At 42.4% G+C, this 15,116-nt stretch overlaps 1 protein-coding gene across 1 annotated transcript in view; it reads left to right on the top strand.

Annotated features, from left to right (window-relative positions):
* KLHDC8B (kelch domain containing 8B) overlaps nucleotides 1-15,116 on the top strand; it is a 104,247-nt gene that overhangs the window by 71,930 nt on the left and 17,201 nt on the right. The window contains exon 4 of the mRNA XM_075183538.1: nucleotides 918-1,142. Coding sequence (XP_075039639.1) covers nucleotides 918-1,142 — 225 coding nt within the window. The remainder of the gene's footprint in view (nucleotides 1-917; nucleotides 1,143-15,116) is intronic.

Here is a 15,116-nt window from a genome sequence, read left to right as displayed (position 1 = left end):
GGCATAGATAGGGAAGAATTTAATCATTTTAGACAGACCAGGTGGTTGTTTTTTGGTTAACCCTGTGTCACATATGCATCACGCAGACTCAGGTGAGGGCTGTTCGTGACAGTCAGTATTTAACTTATGTGCAAAACAGAAAACTAATTTGCACCCCTTGCATTGTAACATGGTTTTGTCCAGGAGACTGAAATAAGAAGTTTCTCAAGTTAAGATCCTTAATGAATCAGGCCCCTAGTGAGTAGGAGCCTCTGTGATGCGATTTGCGGTGAAGCACAGCATTTTGGCCCCTCGCGGCAAAATGAAGTTTTTGTGTCATTGCATTGCGGGGACGGGGCCCAAAAAATGCGATTCGCAGCGTCCTGGCCCTTTCCATCCTCACACCCCACCTCCCCTCCAGGAGCTCACAGAGGGGAACAGTAAAAAGTTATCAAGTATGTCCTCATGCTTGGAGAGGAGGATCAGACGCAAGTGAGCAGATGATAGCTGCGTACCTTTCTTTGAGATGCGTCTAATTTTGAGTTACATGCAGGTTTGTAGTATATTCCTTATTAACAGTATATTCTGCACGTGCACAAGACAGCTGCTGTTTTTCAATTTGATGATGCTGATATCATATTACACCTCTATAACTAGATTTAAGGTTGAATATAACGCTTTCAAATTTGCGTAACTCTAAATACAAGCATCTGCCACCCGGGCCAGTCCCATAGTGGCCTACCTTGTGCTGGGTCACTGGTCTACCTGCATTTTCTTCCTTTAAAATGTTCCTAATAGGCTGTTGAGGAGGAGGAGTCAGGAATCAGGGCCTATACGGTAGATTTATCATTTAAATGGATAAGCTAGGAAACCTCAACTTAAAGCTAAACTAAAGCCATTGTACATCACTGTCTTACATTTGTCTCTTCTCTTGGCAGGGGGTAGGCAAGGGAAGCTGCCGGTAACAGCCTTCGAAGCCTTGGACCTAGAGGTAAAGAGCTGGACTCGATATCCGTGCATCCCAAGTCGGCGTGCCTTTGGCAGCTGTACCATGACAGAAAGCTCTTTCTTCAGTCTCGGCGGCTTACAACAGCCCGGACCTCACAACTTCTACTCCCGGCCCCACTTTGTAAACACTGTAGAGATGTTTGACTCTGAGCAAGGTGAGTACCCGCTGTATGTCCTTTTCTGACCAGAAAGACATTGCAAACTTATCATTACGGTGTTGCACTTTTATATTTTTCAAAATAGGTAACAAGATTCCCCCACTGAAACTTTAACTGTCTTTGGTTCCTCGGTCCTTTTCCTACGAGCCGCCATCCAATCTGAAAGAAAGAATTAGCTGCAGTTGGCTGTGACACAATGGCTGTATGCCATGATACTAGTTTAAATTAGTATGTTGCAGAAAGATTGCATGTGAACGATGGACAGACAGATGCATTGGTTGAGGGCAGTAGACGTGAGAGGGTTATGGTGACATATAAAAGTGTATTTTGACTCAAATTCATTGTGAGCTATTTATTTCACTTAATGTTTCATGAGTATGGGGGTGGGGGAGGCCAAGAACATCTCCAACTATCTTCTGTGTCAGCCATCGTGCCTCAGATGACGGCGTTCCCAGAGAAATGAATAAGTAATGGCAGCTGAGAGGGAGATGTTCTGTGAAGCATGGAAACCTATTTGTGGCCCGAGGTGGCCAATCTATATTCTATCTTCACACATCAGACTTTAATAAGGAAGAGCTGAGACGTTGAGGCACACAACTTAACCCTGTCATGTCAATAAGGCTGATTCTGGTCTAAGAATGAAAGACTTCAGTTGGTTTTAATGTGGCTGCAGAATCTTCTGTATTGTTAGAGTTACTTTCTTCAAGTGGTATTAGTCTACCATTTTCCAATGTGTTGGAGTCATTAGAACAATCCAGCAGTAGAGCACGTTGGCACGTATACTAACTTGAACCTGTCACCTCAGTGGAGGCAGCCATTTTATGGGTTGGAGCAAGACACAGGATAAGTCAGTCTAAAATTCCACTAGGAGCCACTAACCGCGATGAAGAACAGAATCACTTCACTCAGATGATCCAGTGATATCACGGAGCGAACCATTTTGTGAGCTTAACCAACATTCGCTAGAATGTATTCAGCGTGCTGCTGTGATGTCACTGGTTCCTACTGATTTGGTCGCTGCCTGCTTATATTGGTTCTAGCGACAAAATGGTTTCCTCCACTGAAATTTTTTTTCGAAGCGCACTTTATAGAATAGAATAAATACCCTGATTATCTCTATACCTAAGCCTATAGTAGTATTAGTGGACCTCATTTACAAAGCTTACCGGATGTGCGCGCCAAACAACATTGATGTTGCATCAACACGTTTTAAATAATCTGTCCAGTGCACAACAAGGTCCGATGCTGCTCCCATGCAGGGGAGCAGCAATTAAATAATTTTTTCCATTGATGTGCTAAAATATTACTCGGTTTAGCCTAATTTATGGCTTAATTAAACAATGAGAGTGAGGGAACAACAGGACTGTTATTACTACATGTGTAATTTGTGTGTGTGTGTGAAACGTTTTATTACATTGCTTGCAGTGCACATGCAAATGCGCCTCTCCGCCAAAATGCAACATGCAGTCACAGTGTCCCAAAAAGTATAGCATGAGACCCAATCTCTTTGGTCTGAGAAAAGTCCTTTTGCGGCACGGCAATGGGCACCCTGAGAAGGCGTCCTATCCACCTCTTTATCTCATTGCAATAATTTCCCTCTACGTAATTAAATCTCATTTATACACTATTGCACAGACGGGGCTCACTGATGCGCCTACTTCGTACTTCGCAAGGAAACCCCTCACGAAACTCCTCCTCGATGCCTGAACAAACCACCGGTCCTCTGCAAATGTGCCAGTCTGGTTCTGGGGCTTCAAATGCCTGGTGGTATTGGAAGTCACCCAGTGAGAAGCAGACAGCACTCTATTCTATGGGAGCATTGGTGGCAGCTACAAGGGGCCCCCTCAGCTTCCGTTCTCCATAGCAGTTCCTACCCCTGGTATCACTGTAGATGTGCCCGTGTTTCTACCCTTACATTTATTTAACATGTATATTAAAAAAAAAAAAAGCCTTAAAAATAAAAGTCTTCTTATAAGCGTAGAACAGATTCCCTGGATGTACTCTCCTAGTCTCCAGCAAGCTGTGTATGCACTTTTTATGCAGTGTTATTCTACTGCTGGCTTCCAGGTAGATAAATCTCCGGACAGCTCTGTAATCAGCCTGTAATTCTCTGTTAGTTCCATGAAAGGTTGATGCTGTCAGGAGCATTAATAAGCTGAAAATGAAAGCTGCATCCTCTGTACATCTCGCACAACCTCGTGTACGCCTTAGGACACTGGCTGTCCCTCGTACTTGTTTATTAATAGTAACAAGTCTTTCCACATCAGTATTCAATCAGTTCCAACATAATAAGTTATCGGGGCAGAACAGTGATAAATAGACTCATGTAAAGCAAATAGATTCTGCTTGTGGTCTGCAGGAAGGAACCATTGACTTAGAAAGTTGCAGCTTTATGTACTGTGATAATGATGTCATTCAGTACGAGGAAAGCAGGCAAGAATTAAAGGGGAACTCCCACTTTATTAATAAAGTAATATGACGTATTTAATGACAAATTGTTATTATAGGTGGAAAACTAAGCATGTAGTATACTAAAAAACTTTGTTTTAATAATTAATTCCCCCCTCCCTCATTGATAAGAAGATCATATGCCCTGTCTATCGACTCTTCTGCTGGCTTTTGGTGGTAAATTAGGCATATGGTAAAGTTGCTTCTAACCTATCTACTTGTGAGCTGGAGATTTCAGCGGACATGTATCCATTCAGTTTGAAATGATGGCAGTCTGGGATCTCCGTTCCCTATTCACTATTATAAGACCTGGCAGGCAACCAGGAATACTGTCATTTATTATTGTAACAAAAGGAGGCTTTTAGCTGGCAATATGCAGAGAAAGCAGGGAAGTAGAGTAAAACATTTGTGCAGTAATGCACCTAGAGTGAAGACTTATGTATGAAAAGCAATAGTTTAAATTTGGTTAAACTTACATGATCTGAAATCCTTCCTCTCAGCAAACAGACAGGGCGTGTCTGGTTGTGCAAACAGAGCCAGTGATGGGTGTTTTCTTTTAAAGAGAAGGTGGGTGTGTCACCTGTCCATCAAGCTAAGGTTTGGGGAGGAGCATCATGTATAAAAGCTTGTTTGTTTCATTTGTTCAGGGAGACCAACACTGGGATAGCTGGCTGGTCCTGAGAGAGAGCTGGTCTATGTATAGCTAGTGTTTAGGGGCTCCATGATTGCTGTGCAAGTATACGGTGGCAAAATATTTACCATCCTGACAATAAAGAACCATAAAAAGGAAGAAGTTGTTCGCGTCTGCTTCTGCAGTAGCGGGCTCTTGCCACATTATATTCTTGCAACAATGCTACAGCTATATGCAAAATTGTTAACACTTATGGCTCCTTCAGATATGTGTTTAAGGGGAGAGATTCAATTCGGCGGTCCACAGAGAGACGCCTCGTGTTGGACATTTTACAGGAATCTCCGCTCATTTTTTTGTCACAACCCACAGAGGTGCGCAGAATAAAAATGAACAGAGATTCCTATCATAATGGCCGGCCACGTACGCAGCGGACATCGCTGTGATGTCCGCGCATCACGTTGTTGGCAATTGAATCTCCCCCTATGTGGTCTGTGCTGCTTGACCGCAGTCAGACAGCGCTGACCACATAAACTGCACACTAAAATTAGAACAGTCTTTACAATCATTGATCACAAGCACTCACAGACTAGTGTGCAGCAAGCTAGCCGATCATTGCGTGCATTATTACGTGATGGCGTCTGTGTGCTGGAACTGGGATCAATGATCCTGAAGCCGTCTCTACGCTGCACTCTGCGGACAAACTGCATTACAAGCATATAACCTAAACGCTGATATATGGACGAGCTCTGGGGCTGCAGAGAATCTGATCATTTCACCTTTTGATTTCAACCGCACGAGAACTGAGACTTGACGAGCAATGCTGGCACAACTTAATAAATTACCTTGTGGTCATAAGAGGAGACATAACACAGCTTATTTAACAATAAAATAAAAATCAGTTCCACTGTTCCAATGATTGGGTTATTCCAATCTTTTGTCGGAGACTGAGGGGTGATTTACTGACGCAGGTAACATTCACAGTTTTGATGGATCTGATTTTGAATCTTTTATTAAACTATTATGATTGTTGTTTATTTATATTGCACCAATCATATTATGCAACACTGTACAGAGAATGTTTATCAGTCACATCAGTCGCTGCCCCATTGGTTGGAGCTTACAGTGTAAATCTCCCACCAAAATCCAATTAACCTACTAATATGTCTTTGGAGTTTGGGAGGACACTGGAGCACCCTGAAGGAAACGCACGTAAACACGGAGAGAACATACAAACTCCACAGAGATAGGGCCCTGCTCAGAATCTAGCCCATAACCCCACCACTGTGAGGCAGAAATGCTTACCACTGGGCGGCCATGCCTAACATTGGGCGGCCATGCCTAACATTGGGCGGCCATGCTTAACACTGGGCGGCCATACTTACCACTGGGCGGCCATGCTTACCACTGGGCGGCCATGCCTAACATTGGGTGGCCATGCTTACCACTGGGTGGCCATACTTACCACTGGGCGGCCATGCTTACCACTGGGTGGCCATGCCTAACATTGGGCGGCCATGCTTACCACTGGGCGGCCATGCTTACCACTGGGCGGCCATGTTTACCACTGAGCGGCCATGCCTACCACTGGATGGCCATGCTTACCACTGGGAGGCGTTGCTTACCACTGGGCGGCCATGATTACCACTGGGCGAACATGCTTACCACTGAGCGGCCATGCTTACCACTGGGTGGCCATGCTTACCACTGGGCGGCCATACTTACCACTGAGCGGCCATGCTTACCACTGGGAGGCCATGCCTACCACTGGGCGACCATGCTTACCACTGAGCGGCCATGCTTACCACTGGAAGGCCATGCTTACCACTGGGAGGCCATGCTTACCACTGGGCGGCCATGATTACCACTGGGCGAACATGCTTACCACTGATCGGCCATGCTTACCACTGGGAGGCCATGCTTACCACTGGGAGGCCATGCCTACCACTGGGCAGCCATGCTTACCACTGGGCGAACATGCTTACCACTGATCGGCCATGTTTACCACTGATCGGCCATGCTTACCACTGGGCGGCCATGCTTACCACTGGGCGGCCATGATTACCACTGGGCAGCCATGCGGAGGTGAGTTGGAATCTGCCAAGCCTGCAAAAGTTCAAGTACAGAATTTTGTCAGAGGTTCCAACCTATATATGCTGAGTATATACAAACTCTACAAATACTACACTCAGTAAATCTAGCTAACATTATACAGCCAGCATACAGCCATCCTGCCTTACAAATCACACTGCTGAGTAAATAGACCCTAGTTCTTCAGCAGTGAAAGAAATGACAGCGCTATAGTATATTAATCAGGAAGCCTGGTCCAGAAAGGTAACTCTGGGTACCTGAAGTCCCCCAGGAACTTCCATATTGACTTTCTTATATCACCCCCTTAATGTTTTTGGTAAGTGATTGTTTAGACGTCTTCTATAGATCCCGGACTATGGGAGGTAGAACAGATCTCAGTCACTGTGTTCATCAGCCCTGTTTACCTCTCTGGTTTCTGCCTCCAGAAATCAGAGACATAATTATTTGCATTTATATTGCAGGGATACGGCTGATGTTGTTATAAAGCCATCAATCATTCCTTCAGCTGCTTACACTCCCTTGAGCTACGCTGCTCCTAAGGAGATTCATCTATTCCATACATCACATCTGGCTAATGCATATTCTTTCTTATCATTTACATTCATTTAAGAAGTGGCAGGAAATAACAATAAGTAGCGGAGAACAGGCGGCACAGAGGGATACAAGTGTGTAATAGAGGACAAAATAAATCACAAATGGTAACAAGGAGGAGGACAATTATGTCTGTGTTCAGTTACACTGTCTCCAGTGCTGACAATAGCACAGATACAGCTACAACTGTTATATAACGTATTACGTGCAATACTATATGTGTGTCGATTATATGACACTCTTGATAAGTAATTTATTCATGTCGGGTTGCTTTACACATTGGTGGACCCCAGGTCCCTGTTGCACCACTCTAGAGGAAACTTGTATCCCAAACGTACAATATATTGTTTTCACAAAGGCAAAAGCACACATTCATTCTATAATCTCTAAATAAATCTGTACACAGACATAACTTCTATTCCAGGACCACCAACATTCCAATATCAACTCCTTCTCCATAGCTCCCTCCCAATATCTCACATCCATCCCTGCAAATACCCCACCTTAAACATTTAAATACCCTTCCATTTTATGCTTCATAATTGTATACTTCACAAACGTAAGAACTCTTGTAAAATCTGTAGCCAGTGTCGGACTGGGGCATGAAGGGCCCACCAGGGGACTGCAACACTAGGGGCCCACCAGAGGGGGTGTGGCCAGCCATCATAGAGGCGAGACCAGACACTAGAGGGGGAGTGGTCAGCCCATGAAGGACAGCCTGTAGTATATAAAGAATGCAGTGTGTATATAGAGTACACAGTCTTGACCTGCCCCTTAGATTGGGTGGAACAGTCACCAAAAATCGGGATTGTCCCACTAGACTCAGAACATTTGACAGACTGTTCTACCTGTTCTTGTCACTTTCACCAGCTGTGGCAACTGGTTTCTTTAGTTGCGCCTTGTCTGGATCCTGGAATGTTGGGGGCCCTATTTGGGAAAAAAATGGGTACATTGCGAAAATTACAACCAGTCGTTAAATCAATAGGACCCACGATTAATACTTAGGCTTTCTCCCCCTATTCTTCATCAATCTGTGCCCCCCCTCTTCTTTATCACTCTGTGCCTCCCCCCCTCTTCTTCATCACTCTGTGCCCCCCCTCTTCTTCATCACTCTATCCCTTTCTGCCTTCCTCCCCTTGTCTCCGTTCTTTTACTTACCTTCCTATTGGCATCTTTCATCTCTTTTCTTCTCTTCTTGTCTTCTGTCTTCTTTCTTCCGTGCTGGGTCCTCTCTGCGCCGCTTCTCACTCAATGTCGGGCGTGACTTGATGACGTCACACTCGACATTCAATGCGAACGGAGGAGAGTGGAGGGAGGAGGAACGCCGGTGCCGCAACGTGGTAAGTATATATATTATTATTTTTTTCAAAAAACCTGCTCCCTCCACCAATGAAGGGGGCAGAGTTTACAGGGGTCGAGGCCTACCGGGGGATAGCCCGAATTCCCAGCCAGTCCGACCCTGTCTGTATACACTGTACATCACTGATGGACAACAGGCAACTCTAGGGCCACAAACACCCTCCGAGCCTTCACCTGCGGCCCAGGGCTTCTTTCTGTTTTATCGACAGATGTGTTTGTTATAGCTTGTAACACTTGTATAAAAAGCCTACTGATATGTTATTACAGATAGCTGTCTCTTTCGTTGATTATATGTATTGTTTTAACTTATTAATGAGATTAAGGATAACGTGCGACCCTTTTGATGGTTAAGGTGCCCCCAAAGGTTTGCCGACCCCCTACACTGTGATGTCATTGTCTATAATCTCATGCCCCTATATAAAAGCTTGTGCAGCATTAATACTCACACCCCTACATGAATCGCCCCCTAGTACATTGTTTTTACTTAGGGAAATAGGTGGCTGGTAAAGACCAAGCAGGACTAAATATATTAAGAAAATTGTTAAAAACATTGAATATAAATCTGTCCCTTGAATAAATACCAGCTGATATTGCTGTCATCACTTCAGAGTTCATTACTATGACCTGTATAAGAAACATCTACCCTCCGGTCTTATGATTTTAGATCCTAACTGATATCCTTTACTATTTTTACCAGTATCCCATATATTTGGTATATTATCCTCCCAAGGCAGCCTAGATCATCTTCAGAACAATGCACTACCCACTTATTTCATCTTTGTTCAGGGGAAGTCTGCTACATTATTATTATTATTACCATTTATTTATATAGCGCCACTAATTCCGCAGCGCTGTACAGAGAACTCACTCACATCAGTCCCTGCCCCGTTGGGGCTTACAGTCTAAATCTCCTAACATACACACACAGACAGAGACGGACAGACACACAGACTAGGGTTTGATAGCAGCCAATTAACCTACCAGTATGTTTTTGGAGTGTGGGAGGAAACCGGAGCACCCGGACGAAACACACGCAAACACAGGGAGAACGTACAAACTCCACACAGATAATGCCATGGTCGGGATTTGAACTCATGACCCCAGTGCTCTAAGGCAGAAGTGCTAACCACTGAGCCACTGTGTTGCACATGTCCTTGTAAACACGCTTGATTAATGCAGTAGAAAGCCACCAAAATGTAAACATTTTAAACAAAAAAAATTGTTCTAATTGCCATAATTTTGCTTTTATGAATTATATATATATACAAATACAGAGAAAAATGGAAAATTAACTAGAAATATAAGTGATGAAAGGGCATTTTTTTAAAACAATTATCAGAATCTTGTCCTGTATTTATGGTTAATTCAGATTTGACTTTTCAGGACTTTAGTTCCCCTTTAATACTTTTCTTTGACATCCCAATCCCTGAACTCTATAAGGAGACCCCAGGACTTGTCAGCACAGGCACAAGAATATATTGTGTACCGGGACATAGAAACATAGGTTACAGCAGTGTTTCCAAAACCCAGTCCTCAGAGAGCCCTAACAGTCCATGTTTTCCAGGTCACCAATGAAATAATTAGCACCAAGTGTGTATCTGTTACAGTGTGTCAATCAGTGATGAATACACCTGTTCTCCAGCAAGGAGATATGGAAAACATGCACTGTTAGTGCTTGCAGATGACTGGATTTGGGAAACACTGGGTTGTAGTATAACTTTGACCCCAACACTGAAATAACCAGCAATTTAATGATGGGCTGAAACACTGCACATCTCTGGATAGACACAATTAGCACAAGAATATTGTTTCTCCATAAATCGAGTGTCACATATACTGTATAAAGATGTAATCACTTTACACATGACCCACTTTTCCCCTGACTTAATGAAAATCTGAATTTTAATAGCCTCTTAGTATAATAGCCAATTTGAAGTCAATTTTAGCTTTACCTTCGTTTCTAAAAATGATTTAAGAGATTTAATAGGCCGTCTTAACCCACTGTCTTACTAACTCTTGTGTCTTTATCTGGAGCAACAATGAGGATATTGAACGAGGTAAACTTAAATTTATATTCCCAATCTTCAAAATTAAAATAAAAAATTCAAATACAGGTTTGTGTATTAAAAACAGACAGGAACATTTATAGTGTCGGCTAGTGTCATGTTTATATTTAAACAACTATAGATCTGGTAGAATCTGTCTCTTCTTTATCATTAGAAAGTCAATGGCATTAGGGAGGGACAACCAAGAGAGCATAACTCCCAACTTTGCAGCTAGCTACTCAAATCGGGAAAGACAGGGAAGGGAGCATGACCTCACCCCATGGACGTACCCAATGCTTTAGAAGTTCTTGGCCACCCCTTATCCTCCTCCCCTCAAAAGACCCATTCATTTGCATGAGTGCTCTTTGGTTTATGGTTGGAGACCTTATTTAGCAAAATAAAAAAACAAGTGTTAGTCCTTTAATAAGTTACTTCTATAACTTGGCTTCTATACACCTGATTGTGTTACCTCCTGATTACATTTCGCTACCCATTCTCCTTAGTCCCATCTGTCTCTTTCACCAAATTGAAGATTTTATATAAGTAGCCATAAGTAACACTGTGCTACAAGTTTTTGCCTAGAAAAACACAACATATCACAATGGCTTACTTAACATATTATGGCTTTTGTTTGGCCAAATAAGACTCCCAAAATGTATCATCAGAACCCAGCCACAGAGACGTGATGACCTGGATATGCTCTCTGAGGAAAGGCGGGATCTAGAAGTATGGTCTATTGTCCTGGGAGTCCTATACAATTCCACAAAATTCAGTAGCATCCCGGATGGTCCGGGAAAATTGGCAACTATAATAGTTGATTTTTGATGTGTTGCAATCCGACCAATACAATCATTACATCCGTATCCCCTCCACATTCTGTAGGCTGCAACAGCAGCAAATGAAAAATCTATTTTTAGTCATTTCGATAATCAGGTTAAGATATTTGCCTTCCTCATTTCCCCTCTACAGCTGTCGCTTGAAGTGTTCCGGATTCCCTTTGTATCTGTTTCTGTGCACTACGAAATTGCTGGTGGCTAATGACAGGCTGAGAGGCTCCAGAGCAGGGCCTGTAATTTTGATGTAGTGTGACCCAGGAATGGATAAGAAACAGCAATTATCTCTGATGCACAGCCCCTCATGTGCAGATAAATAGCTGTTATTGAACTTTCACAAACCCTGCAAGCGGCTCTAGGAATCCAGCGGCAGATTGACAGCCTGAAGACTAAAATCACCTGCCTGAAAACATTTAACCGTGTTGACATCTTATATATTTACAAATACAAATGCACATGATTTTAAATGGCACTAAGCCAGCTCTGGACAACCTGTGGCTCTCCGGGTGTTGTGAGACTACAAGCCCCAGCATGCTTTGCCAGCTGATAGCAAGCTGATAGCTTGCAGGATATTGCTTATCGATAGTTCACAACCTCTGGAGATACACCGGTTATATACCTGCACTAAACATTGAACCACTTCTTGCTCTCTTACTTATACCTTTATCCACTGACAGCCGGAGAATCAATCGATGAGAGAGTTACTAACTCCAACTAGCAAAACTTTAATTTTAAAAGGTCAGGCAGATAAAGGTTTTGTCCACGAGAATAGTTCTTAAGGCAATTAGAAGGTGTCTTGAGAGCTGACAAACCACAACTGATAGTGCATTCATAGAGGAAGATGGTAACCTTCCCAAACCGCTTACGATAAAAACGTTTTTTAAAAATGCAACAAGAAAAAAAAATAGTTTTTTAAGGCATTTAAAAAACATGCAAGAAAAAAAAAACTTACATGTAAATGTTGGTCTAAATCACAGTGGACAATGAAAATCCAAAACTGGATTCTGGTCCATTGTTCCAACTCTTGGATAAAAAAAAACCCCTCAAACTGCCTGCCAGGTTAGGAACGTCGCAAAATATATCCCATTTTCAGCACTATACAGACTATGGATTCCCATGTTACATGTGTAGATAATCTTCCAGAAGAGTAATTTGTAGTTTAGCTTTAATCTTGGTGCCTGTAGAAGCTTTGTTCATTTCAACACATTGATCGCATGAAAGTGGTTTTCATACAGACCTCTCCCATTGAATTTTGCCCTCTCCCATATTTCACATCTACTGTAGAAAAACAGCCAGTACCATTATTTTATTAACAGGAAAAAAAAAAGCTCTTTCCTCGCAGGTCTTTCATCCTGGAACAATGACTGTCTCTTATAATCACTTCAGCATCGTACAAACACTTGATCAGGGTGCTATCTCATGTGCCTGTAGGCGCTTGCCTTTTTTTTGTTATGCCAGGAATAAAATCAAGTAGAAAGGCTTTTTTTGTGAGATCGAACATTAATTTAGCAGTGTATATTTTTTACACAGGTAGCTGAATCATTTTATATAAATCCAAGCAGACACAGAAGTGCGGTTTATACACCAAGGGGCTAATTTGTAGGCGCGCAGAACGTACGCAGGGAAAAGTCGCGCATATAAAAAGCCTATTTACTAAAATCTCTTACGTCAAACTAATCTCAAGATGTGTACGGCTCAAAAACAGCAGCAAAAGTGTCTGATTACGCCCCACGTATGATTACGCTTGACAATGATAGTAGTAAATGCTACAGCAGCATTACCTATTTGTACATAAAATATTAATATCATGACATGTCATATATATATACAAGAGAGAATAGTGTCCTGAAAGTGTTGTTAATAAATGTCAAAGTCACATTTTCCTTATAAAATGTAATTAATTTAAAAACAACAAATGGAATTAAATTTAATTTAATTAAATTCAAAGATTTGGTTTTCCCCACTTTAAAAATCCAATGGCAATCTTGTTTACTGCAGCAGACCCAATGGAATGGAGAAGTAGGTAATGCGAATAGACGGACATGACTTCATATAATATAGCCCCCAAACTTGTAAACTAACAGCGATCAGCAGGTGGTGGTCAACAGGCAATTAGAAGAGACTGTATAGTGCAGGTGATAGATGCCATTGTGTATCTTTGTACCTGTCCTCCAGCACCTGGGACCAAGTGTATCTACGTATCATCATCATCACCATTTATGTATATAGCGCCACTAATTCTGCAGCGCTGTACAGAGAACTCATTCACATCAGTCTCTGCCCCATTGGAGCTTACAGTCTAAATTAGAGAGACTACAAAGTTCATGGTGTAAACCAAGGAGCACATTGAGCACATCCCTGATGATGACAACGCCCAATCACATCTCTGTATCTGACTTTTAAACATCCTGAGCCACGAACAGTGATCTAAAAATTAGACAGTGCGTAGATACAGGTATAAGACAGCTCTGAACATAAAGAGTCCTGACAGACAACATATAATCTGACCGTCCAGGTAAAGAAAGTAATCCTGACGATCTTACCTGGCAAGTATTCAGTTAATTACTGATGCTCACCTGAGGCACAGTTTTGGCTCAAGCTCGCCAAGAAGCAGCCCAATTGGCGACTTCCTAATCACCAGCGTCTTGGGCCCTTTAGCCTGAAGCTGGGGTTCCAGGCGTTTAGGGTTGTTTGAAAGTTTGGGAGGAATTGAATAGCCCTAACATTTGCAGCTGGTATCAAGCGATTTCTTCAATTTCCATGACAACTGACAGCAAGACATCATGGTTCAAGCAACCACACAGACGGATGAATCAAACCCCCGTTAGGATCACAGCTGCCTAAGTACAGCATCTCCCGAGGGGGGTGAGAGATAAGCACACACTGTTCCTCCTCTTCCCCCTCTCTGTACCCTAGCAAGGTTTGCAGATTGTCATCCTGGAACATTCTAATCCTTACACTCTAAACGATAACAGCGGAGGCTTAGCCCTGTTAACGGAGAAGCATTCAACTGCCCCAACAGGTGTAATAACAGCACAGGACGCCTGACATATAGCATTAGAGAGAATTAACGGTATTAATCCCTTTTATTGCATTGCTACTTAGTTTATAGATTATTATCATTATTGTTATTGCCATCGTTAGGTTTAATGATGCCGCATTAAGCAGTGCGCACAATATCTATTTATATAAAAGAGCGAAAACAATGTCGCAGAGTCCTACAATATATTTCAGTTTTCATACTTAAATTATAAATGTGCCAAATTCTTAAAAAAAAAAAAAAAAAAAGATTTTGCTGAATACTAACTAAAGCCGAAGTCTAATTTGCATCTTAAAATTGAGCAGCCGGGAACTCAGTGACAAGTTTGGAGCTACAATTTTAGCCCTTGAAAGCAATAACTGTTTCATGTCCTGCACACTCACACAGCAGGGAAGTCCTAACCCATATCTTGCAATAGAAAACCCTTAGAATTCGGCTGACTTTAAATATTTAATGTTCATTGGTTAACCACCTCTGTCAGATCATCATCATCATCATCTATTTATATAGCGCCATTAATTCCGCAGCGCAGTACAGAGAACTCATTCACATCAGTCCCTGCCCCATTGGGGCTTACAGTCTAAATTCCCTAATGATGATGATGTTCCGATTTACTCGAGAACGTCTTGGTTCTACACAGATACAAAGAAACACACTTGATTTACTTGCTATAAACTTAAAATAAATCTTTTCTAAAGACTTGAATATATATCTTACACATCACAGTGGCCTAGTGGTTACTATTTCTGCCTCACAGCGCTGGGGTCATGAGTTCGATTCCCGACCATGGCCTTATCTGTGTGGAGTTTGTATGTTCTCCCCGTGTTTGTGTTGGTTTCCTGCAGTTTCCTCCTGCACGCCAAAAACATACTGGCAGATTAATTGGCTGCTATCAAATTGACCTTAGTCTCTCTCATTCTGTGTGTGTGTATGTTA

The sequence above is a fragment of the Mixophyes fleayi genome, chromosome 8, assembly GCF_038048845.1.
Source record: "Mixophyes fleayi isolate aMixFle1 chromosome 8, aMixFle1.hap1, whole genome shotgun sequence".
Lineage (NCBI taxonomy): Eukaryota > Metazoa > Chordata > Amphibia > Anura > Limnodynastidae > Mixophyes > Mixophyes fleayi.
Note: the sequence above shows the minus strand (reverse complement) of the source record. Positions and strands in the feature narration are given on the sequence as shown.